Source organism: Chaetodon trifascialis, chromosome 6 (genome assembly GCF_039877785.1).
Source record: "Chaetodon trifascialis isolate fChaTrf1 chromosome 6, fChaTrf1.hap1, whole genome shotgun sequence".
Lineage (NCBI taxonomy): Eukaryota > Metazoa > Chordata > Actinopteri > Chaetodontiformes > Chaetodontidae > Chaetodon > Chaetodon trifascialis.
The window spans coordinates 28,145,170-28,157,126 of NC_092061.1; the positions used below are offsets into that span (position 1 = coordinate 28,145,170).

Here is an 11,957-nt window from a genome sequence, read left to right on the forward strand (position 1 = left end):
CATCCTGCAGCACTGCAGTTTCACAGGAAAGTCATCTCTACTCTACATACCAAGTTCAGTGTTTTACAGCTGCCTGTAAACTCATCCTCCACCCAAATTCAAACTCAAATTGAAGACATTTATGGCCTCTGGCTACGCTACGTGTTGAATATCACAGAGGCTTGACAAAAGCATGGCTCACAGATTGCAAGTGTCAGTGTACCAACTGTCCCCCATACTTACTGTAATCTACTCCCTTGCAAAATATAGTTTATGGCAGCTCTACGCTTCCTCCCCATCCTCCCCTGCAGCTCATTAGCAGCTGCTGTTGGGCCTCAGTTGTGCCAGGATCAAGCAAGCACACATCTCAGAGAGCAGCCTCACTACCATCCCAGCCTGTAGCTCATGGATCAAGTGGAGGCTGTAAATACTTTCCAGGGTTACGTGGAGGTCAGCAGAGAGCGGGCCATTAATGCTTCAAGAGCAACATCCCTATGACCCTGGTCACCGTTCCCATAGCACTCACTGCCACCTCCCCCACGTGTCCATCTCAGTCCGCACAACAACAAAATCACAAGCACAGCCTCGGGGGAAGAGCTCAGTGTGTGGATGAGAGCACTGCTGCAAGACGACAGAACGTTTGGGAGCTTAAAACAGCACATTGGAGAGGTTTAGTTTATCAAAGTGACAGTAGTCTTTAATGCCAACATTTTCAGAAGTTCACGTGTTTCTCTCCATCCTTCCCTGAGTGATATGTCAATCTCATTTTGTTGTGGTTTTGTTTTTGAACACTGCACAAGACTGAAACAAGTCAATTAATCAACGAGTCAGATGACAAAATCTGCACCATTTTTGATTAGTGATTAATCATTACAATCACTTTTTTCTTTTCTAGGTTATATCTTTACATGGCAGTAGGGCTGGGCGATATGGCTGAAAACTCAATTGCAATATAAGTGTTTTATATTGGTCGATATCGATAATTATTGTTATTTTTTATTACCTATTTAAAATAAGGACCATGAGAAAAATACATTCAATTTCAACATTTTTATTTTAAATTTAACCTTCCTCTGATTATAATCCCCTCAGCTATCAAGGTAGAAAGGAAAGCAAATGTCAACACAACCATGGAAAACACTCAAATAATAAATGTAAAAAAAGTGTAAAAATGTAAACAGAGAGAAACCTGAGAACTTTTTTTCTGCAGGTTTAGTGCAGGAAGTTCACAAGCTGAAAAACATATTTGAAAAAATGTTTTCAAATATGTGCAGTGTTTTGGAAACATAGCAGAAACTGAGGTAGACTTGACATCTGTAACATACAAACAAACAAACATGATAGACAGCACAGTAACACTGACTGAACTATAAAACCAGCCTAGACATATGAACAACTTTAGTCACTCTTATTACTCTAAACATACATGAACTATTCAATTATATTTTTATTGCAAGTGTGTTTAAGAAAAAAAAAAGTACGTGTAAGAGATGTTTGTAAGCTGGCTTCTCCACAGTGCTCAGTGAAGCATGTCTTTAGCTATATGATATGCCGCTGCCTCCATTATGTCTTCGTGCCTTTTAGATGATTTGTCATCAGGCACTGAAGCAGATACCTCTGCATGGTGGTCAGCTACAGTACATGGTGGTTAAATAAGTTTGCGGTGTTACCGGTCTTGGTGGGGACAAAAGTCTTGCATAAGTTACAGACCACATTGGTCTGACTACGGTCCGACTTAGAAAATCCAAAAAACTCCATACTGGCAAGCTGACTTTCCCTGTTCTATCAACAATTTCTTCGCTCGCTCATCTCACAGCAACAAACACGTGACGACACGGCGCAACTGAACTTGATAATGTTACATGATTGGCGTGTTAGCGTGTCTCTCTCACTGATTAGCGATTACTCCCCACGTTGCTAAGTTACCTGAGAGCGAGTGCCTTTGTTCATGCAACCAACCTCGCTTTGCAACTTCAGGTTTCTTCCAACGAAAAAAAAAAAATTATCGAATGCTTTATCGAACGCATTTTATATTGATATTGATGACGTGTCTATCGTGAGACATATCGCTATCGTTCTATCGGCCCAGCCCTACATGGCAGTATTTTCTGCTTTTCTATTTTGTGTCAGTATAAACAAAAGATCTTTCTGTGGTAGACATTTGAAGACATCGCCTTGGATTCTGGGAAACCGGGATGGATTTCTCACAGTTTTCTCATATTTTATAGATTAATCGCTGAATCAAGAATATTGAAGACTGATGATCAATATTCTGCAAGTTATTGAAAATTACTAATTAATTACATTTACTTGTGTGAATTAATTTACCACTTCCTGCACATAAAAGTCATTTATTACTATGGAAAGAAACGTTTCTGCTTCAATTCTCTTATTAGTGCACACATGGCTACATTTTTACAGTATAGCTGTGCCACAGTGTGGGACAGACAACTGTCAATTTTTTTACATTTTGTCTTTTTTTTTTTTTTTTTCGGTGTACATGTTCAATGTAGTTATAGGAGCTAGTAATACTCCCAACCACCGGAGGGCAGCAATGACTGATGTTCCTATCTGTAAGGTATCTTCAATTGTCTTGGTTCAACAGTGGGATTTTGGCAGAAGAAGTCCTACAAGATGCCATCAATAAATGTAAATGTTAACCAAGCCAAACCATGCTTTGCTGCATAATTAACAAATCATTTGATAATTAAGATTTGATGAATCCAATTTCCTTCACTTTATATTAGAAACATTTTAATTGCTATGATGAAAAGCAAGCTCATGCTTCCTGAACTGTCTTGCGCCACCGTTACTGGTGACGTTACATCATGAACTGGAAGTTCGGGGATAAGGCTGAGTTTGTGCACTTATGTGCACTCACACAGTTAAAAATCTAACATCATCATTGTTGAAAGGTAGTTACAGACTAACAGACTTTTTGAAGCTGATCTGTGAGTTTCTTTTCTTTTCATTGCATAACAGCATCATTTTGGGGCTTGGAAACTGCAGCCACAATTAAAAACTTTCTCCAACTCATCTTCAAACAAAAATATTTTTTCTGTCCAATGCAGAAGAAAACTGAATTGAAACTAAAAGGGCTCTTTTAGATAATGCTTATATTTCTCAAAGTAAGGTATCATTTTGGTATCAATCCCAAACCTCAAGTACTGTATTCATCCAAGTATTGAAAAATGCTAAACATTACCCATCCCAGTGATCAAAAAAGAGAATGAGATCATTCCAGGAGTTCCCCATACTGTAGAGTGATTGGTAAACTGACACTTCTTACAGTGTTCAGTAGCAAAGTCCCTGAAGTGCCGGGTTCGAGAGTCTTTGTGTGATAACGTGGCTCCACTGACACTGCAGTGTGATGTGACTGTTTGAGTGTAGTCCTGATAAGATAAGTGAAAAGAATGATTTGAACCTGGTGTGTTGTGTTGCATTGTGTTGCGTTGTGTTGCGTTGTGTTGCGTTGAGCTGCGTTACGTTGAGTTGCGTTGCGTTGCATCCTGTAGTGTTTTACTGACTTGTGTTGAGTTGTGTTGTGTTTCGTTGTGTTGTGTTGAGCTGCGTTATGTTGAGTTGCGTTGCGTTGCGTTGCATCCTGTAGCGTTTTACTGACTTGTGTTGAGTTGTGTTGTGTTTCGTTGTGTTGTGTTGTGTTGTGTTGAGCTGCGTTACGTTGAGCTGCGTTACGTTGAGTTGCGTTGCATCCTGTACCTGTAGCGTTTTACTGACTTGTGTTGAGTTGTGTTGTGTTGCATTGTGTTGTGTTGCGTTGCGTTATGCTGAGCTGCGTTACGTTGAGTTGCGTTGCATCCTGTAGCGTTTTACTGACTTGTGTTGAGTTGTGTTGTGTTGTGTTGCGTTGTGTTGTGTTGCGTTGCGTTATGCTGAGCTGCGTTACGTTGAGTTGCGTTGCGTTGCATCCTGTAGCGTTTTACTGACTTGTGTTGCGTTGTGTTGTGTTGCGTTGCGTTATGCTGAGCTGCGTTACGTTGAGTTGCGTTGCGTTGCATCCTGTAGCGTTTTACTGACTTGTGTTGAGTTGTGTTGTTGCTATTGCATAAACATCTGGCCCTCTTCATTCTGACCACACACTTGTGGGTTGCCTGGAAACAGCAGCATCAGGATGAAGGACATTCAGCATCTACACCTACCAGAAGCCCCACCTCGGCAACACTGGCCTCATTCCACACACATCCTCATCATTCAATGATCCCATTATTTCTACATTATATTCATTTGTCTTTAAAGGCCTCCTTTGTTCCTTCTAAAATCTGCATCAGTCATCATTTATTCTCTTGTGAAGAAGAACATGAAGACAAAACCTAGTATTGAAATTTCATTTTCATTTTTTGTAAACTTTCATTTACTCATATTGCAAAATTCAATAAATAAAATGCCTGATTGCAATCATCCTGAGAACAACTACAACAACCACTGATATCTAACCAAAAGTCCAACTAACCAATCAGCAGTCCACAATCAATCCAGAATTGACTATAGTCACATTAGTCAATAATTAGGACAAACAAACCAGAAAAAACAAAGCATGAAAAAGTAACTATCATGTCCGGATGTATTAAAAAACACATTAGTAAAACATTTGTCGAAATGCATTTTGAAATAAGGTCACAAGACATTTTGGAGACTTCAGTCCTTTACAAAAGAGTAAAGTGAAAAAACCTGCATGACAATTAAGAGCACATGTGCTTCTTAGACATGATGGCTTTAATCCTGTGTGAATGTGAAATTTGTGAAGAAAAGACAGAAGGAAAGTGAAACCAGAAGACAAAACACAAGGTGCTGTACAAACACAAGGAAAAGGTTTGAGCCCAGAGACCATCAGCAGCCACAGTCACTGCTGGCGCTCCGTATGAGAGTTAGAAAATACACTTCATAGTTTTAATGTCAGACAACTAAACAGCTCGTACTCTTTATGAACAACATTATGTTCAATTCATGTACGCTTTTATATATATTAGAAATATATATATTTTGGTTTATTTTTTTTAAATGTGTGTGATTTTTAGGGAGAGGAAACAAACAAATGGTTTCTTTTTGCAGGTATCTTCACTTCACAATTCAGCTCTGGTAAAATCAGTACTTTTACTAATAGCAGTATCTTTCAATGAAATGTCTTGTAAAATCAGTGGCTTCTGAAGCAAATGTTTCATTTGTCTTTTTTTGTGAATGTGTAAGCATTTTCATTTCTGTTTTCAGTTGTATTTTTAACACGTTTATTTGGACTTAAAGCAATCCTCTCAATGTAAAAAATATTTTCAATGCACAGTATTTTTTATCTGATCAGTACAACTCTGAGTAATTGGCCTGTTTTAATTTTTGCTCCCAAAATGAGATTAATATTAATATGGGGGACAAATGAACAGTCTCTACTTTTTCTCTCCTTTTTACAGCACATACAGGGCCTCACTCTGATAACACTCTTCAAGATCCCTTCATTCATCAAAATGTAGTCTTTGAATGGTAAAACCATCTGCTGTGGAGCGTGCTGTGAGATAAATCACTCTGTTTGAAATGCTAATCAGCCTGGGTGAAGAAGTTTCTCAAATTGGGTGAAATTATCTTGGAATGGGTGGAGTCCGAGGATTTCCCATTGCTTCACTGCATTTGAAACGAGTGAAAAATTGAGATATTTTCCTTCGATTTCAATTTATTTTGTTTTGAAAAAAAACTGCAACAGGAGGCCAAATCAACACCTGATGTTCCCTGCACCAAGACACTGTCACCTGACTGAAGACTGTTCAGTTCACACTGGAAAAACAGAAACTGTTGGCAACTTGTAGAAAAGGTGACATTTTAACATTTAGTATTAAACTAATTTACACAGAGCGTGTTTGATTTGATTCAGGGCCTCAGAGATCTCACAAAGGAGACATCTGCTGGATTTACTTTTTTTTTTTTTTTTTTTTGGACAGAAATGTAAAAGTGGCCCTGCAATCGGCTGGCGACCGGTTCAGGGTGTACCCCGCCTCCCGCCGATTGTAGCTGGGATAGACTCCAGCCCCCCGCAAGCCCGAAAGGGATAGGCTGTATAGATAATGGATGGATGGATGTAAAAGTGACAGAATCCTTCAGACTTTAAAACCTCAATTTAAAAAACAAATTTCCACATCTTCCACTCAGTGGAAACAGGAATCAAAATACTTGATGAATTACCTTCACCACCTGCTAAATTCTTTTTTCAAAGAGTAAAATCAGAATCAAACAGAAAAGCTGAAAATCCAAGACTCCAAGAGAAGAAGAATTAGCTCTGCTTGATTCACATCTGTTTTTTAAAAAGAAAGAATCATCTTATTTCACTACTTTTTTGTTGTGGAGCTGCAACGAATTGTTGATTAATGAGGAAAAAACAGCAGCTGCTTAGAGAATCGTTCTGTGCTTCCACATGAAAGGACTTGCATCTCTCCTCTGTTCTGCATCATTATACACTGAACATCTGTTGATTTTGAACTGCTGATCACACTAAAGAAGAATCTTGAAGACATGACCTTTGGGACAATTATTTTTAGGCATTTAGTAGAACAAATGATTAACCAAGAAAATAATGAGCAGATCATTCCCATAATTTGTTGTGTGTGAAACATTGTTTATTAAGTTTTTCATCTTAACGCTACAGCTCATTTTATATAATAAACTGGTGGAGTACCCCCTGGTTGGGGTGTGTGTGTGTGTGTGTGTGTGTGTGTGTGTGTGTGTGTGTGTGTGTGTGTGTGCGTGTGTGCGCGTGTGTGTGTGAGGGACAGAGGGACAGAGACAGAGCGAGGCGGGGTGCAGTTCTTGTCACTGCGCTGGTGTTGACACAGATCTACTGATAGTGGAGGGAGTCAAGTTAAGAAGAAGGAGAAGAAGAAAACACGACATGATGGATCACATCTGCCGGCGTGGCCCCCTCCCTCCACCTCCACCTCCACCCCCCCACCCCTACCCCCACTAGCACCACCACCAGCAGAAGCCCCTCCTCCCCTACTGTACTCCTCCTGGCTCATCATTCAAGCGTCAAGGGGAGGGGGGTTCACATCCTGTCCCTGCCCCACCCACTGCCAGCCGTCCCCTTCACCCTGCCCTGAGGGACAAAACAGACCCCCTGAGCCAGAGCAGGGGCTGACAAAGCACTTTCTTTCAGCCTATCTGCCTCACCATGCCAGCCTGCAAACCCCCGAGGCCCAAACATAGGTCCACACAAATACTTAACCCCTCCACCCAACCTGTCTTTCTGCTCCTTCTTCTTCCACTGAGTCTAATTACATTAAAACAAGCATGCCTCAGAGTGGGAGGGGGAACAAGCCAAACTCCTGGTCAATTCAAAGATCAATGGAAATTGAGTTTGTTCTTCAAATGTGGTTATGTGAAGAAGCTGAAGTCGGAGCTGGAGGAGGATTCGACTGCTCTGCTTTCTATGGAACAACATGAGGTGATAGAAAGGCTTTGACAGCCAACACTTCTCAGCGGTCAGTGAGGGGCTGGCCAGCAGGACTGTGCCTAACTATTACGTTTGTGTTACTTCATCAACTCACTATTTTTGTATATCTGCTTTTCTTTAGCTATGTGACTTTGACTTGTTTTTGTCTGAAATGTGCTATATAAAGAAAGCTGCCTTGCCTATTGTAATTAATTAATTGAATGATAATTTGATCTACAAAATGTTACAAAAACAGTGAAAAATGTCCTTCACAGGTTCCATGAGCACATGGTGACATCATTATATTTCTTGTGTTTCCAACCAACTCCAAAAAAGGACAATGTGACAGTCAAACACTGCAAGTCATCACAAATGAAAAGTTAGACCTTAAAAAGTTTTGTTTTTATTTAAAAAATGACTGATGATTAGTTATCAAAAGAGTCATCAATCGTTTCACTCAACCTTTTATTTGACTGCTCATTTCACCTCTGCATCATTTTAAAAGGTCGTCCTTAAATCTGAATTAATATACTCAATATTCAGCATTTAGAAAATGGTGAAAAACTTGGGCCCTTTTCTCTGTGACTCTCTGGACTCTGTGACAATTGATTATGTCAAAATGAAACCCTTATGAAATGCTGATAAAATGTTTTAAAAACATATTCAGCTGCCTTTGGTTTATTTCATTCAGTGTCTGTTTATTTCTGCATTTAGTTGTTTATGTATTTCTTAATTGTTTTTGTTATATTCGCCCATAACTGCTGCAAAGATACTGCACAATATACATCATTAAATCTTTCAAATTCTTCATTTAAGTTTAGAACAGTGGTAAATAATAATTATTTTCATTGTTGATTAATCTGATGATTGTTGATTTCTTCTTTTTTCTTTTTTGAGAAAATGCCAGAATAATTGGTGTTTTTTAATCAACAGTCCAAAATCTAACACTATTCAAAAAGAAAGGCAGGAGATAAACACATCTGAGAAGCTGAAACCAGAGAACGTTTGAGACTTTTTACTTGATAAATGACTTTAAAAGAGAAATGATCAAAATTTGCTACCGCCAATTCTCTGTGGATTGACTAATGGATAAATTGTTTAAGTATCAAATTACACCATGCCTAAAAAAAAAAAGCTTTTGACATTATGAATTCATCTACTTCTAGTTGTTAAAATAAAGGTTTAAAAAAAATAATATCTTTGATGATGATTTCTTTTTCATTTATAGAAAGCTCTATGTATATGCAACAATTACCAAACCACAAACACGTTTTTGGACGAGACAAATCCTTCATCTGCCTTCAGAATTCTGCTCTTTCAGTCTACTGATACTCTTCAATCAAGGGCCCCAATCAGAGTTAAGGACCACACAGGCCATGGTGAGCCTTCTCCAGCAGGCACAGTTCAAGGAATTTTAATCTTGGAAATGTCAATAAATCTTCAGTCACCCGCATGGAGGCACGATATGGGCCTGGCGCCTGAGACAGACGCTGCTGCAAGGCATTGTGGGGCTTAGTTTGGGCCTGATCTGCTCAATATGAAACACGTGAAGAGAAAATGAATTGTAAGTGAACTGAATGAGATGTAAACTGGAGGGAAACTTTCTCCTGAGCAGCAGAGCCAGACTCCTGTTTGAGCTGCGAGAGGAACAGAACTGCCAAATGAACCCATCTTGTCTCTGTCCCTGTCTCTTCCCCTCGCCCCCATGTCCATCTTGTCCACCCTGTGCAGCGCCGGATTTTGGGGACTGAACGGCTAATGGCTTCGGGGCGTTCTCCAAGTTCAAAAGTTCACCTTTTACGATCTCCCTGAGCCTGACTGACCACCTCCAAATAAAAACATTCCGACCTCTGTTCCCAGCAAGCCCAGCTCCAGCTATCATACACACACACACACACACACACACACACACACACACACACACACACACACACACACACACACACACACACACACACACACATGCACGCACGCACGCACGCACGGACGGACACACGCACGAAGCCCAAGAAGCAAGCAAACACACGGGTACGTTAAAAAGACAATTCAATCATGTCCACTGTCGCAAAACATGGAAACAAACGGACCTCTGCAGCATTTCAGTCCCGCATGTGTCCTCTCGTGTGAGGACAGGCCATGTCGCTTCACTTGTTGAGACTCGGTTCACGTTTGAGCGCCCAAAGTTCATTTCAACAGACACAAATTACGACACTGGTTTCACGCTGTTGTGTTGTCCTCTCTGCGCTTATTTCCACTGCACGCATGACAGCAAGGTGTGCAGTTTGGAGAAGTGGCTTTAGGAGCTGGTGGCAGTGCTCCCGCAGCAGTGAGGGATGCGTTAATAATACCTAAACAAAAAATAGTGCAGCTCATGTTTGCAGGTGAGAAAAGGCGTGATCCGGTCACGGGCAGCACAAGTGTGTTACACGGAAGAAGTGGTGATGTGTGTGTGGACATGCAGGATCACGCTCCGGGTCGTGTTTGCCTACCGTTTACGGACTTGGCGTTGTTTCTCTCCGGGTAGTCGAACCCATTCGTCCTCTTCTCTATCTCCATCCTCCTGCATGGGCTGATCCCGAGCCAGCCCGACGTCGCCTCTCACCGCCACGAAAAGCTGCACACTGCTGGTGTGGGTGAGATGACAGTGCTGATGACGGTGATAGTGCAGTCTGAGCTGAATGGAGCTGGCACAGCTTTGTCCCTGTCCTCCGCCTGGCTGGCTTACTGCTCGGACCGCCGTCCCATGATTTAGCCTGCTTCTTCCAGTCAGCAGGGAATAACTGGCTCCACACCCCCAGGGGTGGTGCGTTCAAACCTATGAGGAGGGTGGAGGATAGCGGCCTCTTACCTCCTATTAGCGAGAAATCACACACAGAAGTTGCGTGACTAAGTAATGTTCAATTGTTAAAACAAGACTGTGGAACTTTTGAGAGAACATATGGCAGTTCACCTCTAACAAAATTCACATTTGAATCACGAACAGTTAATTATCAATAATCATATCCTGATAATATTATGTTTATAGTAGACAACGCAAAAACTGGACCAAAACCAAAATAATCTCAACCGTACTAAAAGAAAAAATGTGCCAAAATCCAACAATTTTGTTGTTTATTATACTGGATTTATTAAGTACAAATTGTGGTATTGATACCAAATGGGCCATACATTCATGGACAATACATGTTAGCTAACCCTAAGTGTCAGTGAACACAGGAGAACTCCACATTTCCTCATGCTTAGTCTACTCAATTTATGTTCGTGAAAGTACAGACTGTTTTAAATCTAAATCAATAATTAATCCATTCTCTCAGAGAATAGCTTAGTGAACAGGGATTTTCTCTGTTCATTACGCCTCATCATTACGCGATGACGTCTAACATTCCGAGAATCGTTTATTCCCACACAACTTGAAGGCGGCACAAACACACAACAGAGATTACACAATTTATGGACTACATTCTGCGGGCATTATGGGATATGTAGTGCCTCAGGATTCGAAGCGAATTTTTGATAGTGGGCCATCATGTGAAGTTGAAAGCTAGTACGCTAATGCTAATACTATCATTAGCTTCTGGTTGTTAAGATAGAGGGTGGGCAAACTGTTCCACAAAGGGCCGCTGTGGCTGCAGGTCTTCTTTCCAACCAAGCAGCAGCACACCAGACTTGACTCATTCAATCAACTGATCTCACTCAAACTGTGAGCTCTTGATTGGTTGGAAAGAAAACCTGCAGCCACAGCGGCCCTTTGTGGAACAGTTTGCCCACCCCAGAAGGAGAGCATTGGCTGAAAGTTTCACTCGTATTGAAAAGATGAATTTTCAGTTTGAAATAGTTGAGACTGTGTAGTGTCCTCTGGTGGTCACATTGTAATGTGTGAAAAAAAATTCAGATCGTTAACCTAAAGCCAACTTTAGCTAACTAAACCATACATTTTGTATGGTGTTAATGTTTCAACGTTTCTTAATACTTAAAAAAATAAAAATGCTCATGTTTTGACAGTTATCCTCCCTCACTCCAATCAATGGCTAGCCGGAAACTCACGCAGACTTGTGTGAGCAGGAGCAAAGATGTTGAAGATTCATTGTGCTGTTTTCACAGTCTGGAGGATGAACAGGGTTTACAGTTTGCTGCAGTTTGACTGATGACCTGCTGTTGTAGCAAAGTAGAAAATCCCATTTGTCTCTGACTGTAAAAGAAAGAGACAAGACGCTAAGCTTACCCTGCACCAAATTCATCTACTTCTTTGTTGCACTATGAGCAGTCACCTGCATCACCCAGGCCTACTTGACATGTAGATATTTTGACTTTTATAAAATGCACGTACCAGTAACTATTTGCAATCAAAGAGCAGTTAGAGGCTTAATAGTGTGTTATGTCACATGGTGTGTTATCATACCCACGTCTTGACGTCTTGAAAATAGTGTTGATCTAATGTGTTTGGTGGTATAATGATAATCATCACAAACATTTAGGAGTCTGTAAGGTACAGTGCTGATAATTGTATGTGTTTCACAGGAAACAACATTATGAATATTTGACAAATCATCTA

At 40.6% G+C, this 11,957-nt stretch overlaps 1 protein-coding gene across 1 annotated transcript in view; it reads right to left on the bottom strand.

The window, feature by feature from the left end:
• nr6a1a (nuclear receptor subfamily 6, group A, member 1a) overlaps window positions 1–10,193 on the bottom strand; it is a 93,002-nt gene extending 82,809 nt beyond the window's left edge. Inside the window, exon 1 of the mRNA XM_070964026.1 lies at window positions 9,895–10,193. Within this exon, the coding sequence (XP_070820127.1) occupies window positions 9,895–9,961 (67 nt within the window). The 5' untranslated portion in view covers window positions 9,962–10,193. The remainder of the gene's footprint in view (window positions 1–9,894) is intronic.
• Between the last annotated feature and the right edge of the window lie 1,764 nt (window positions 10,194–11,957).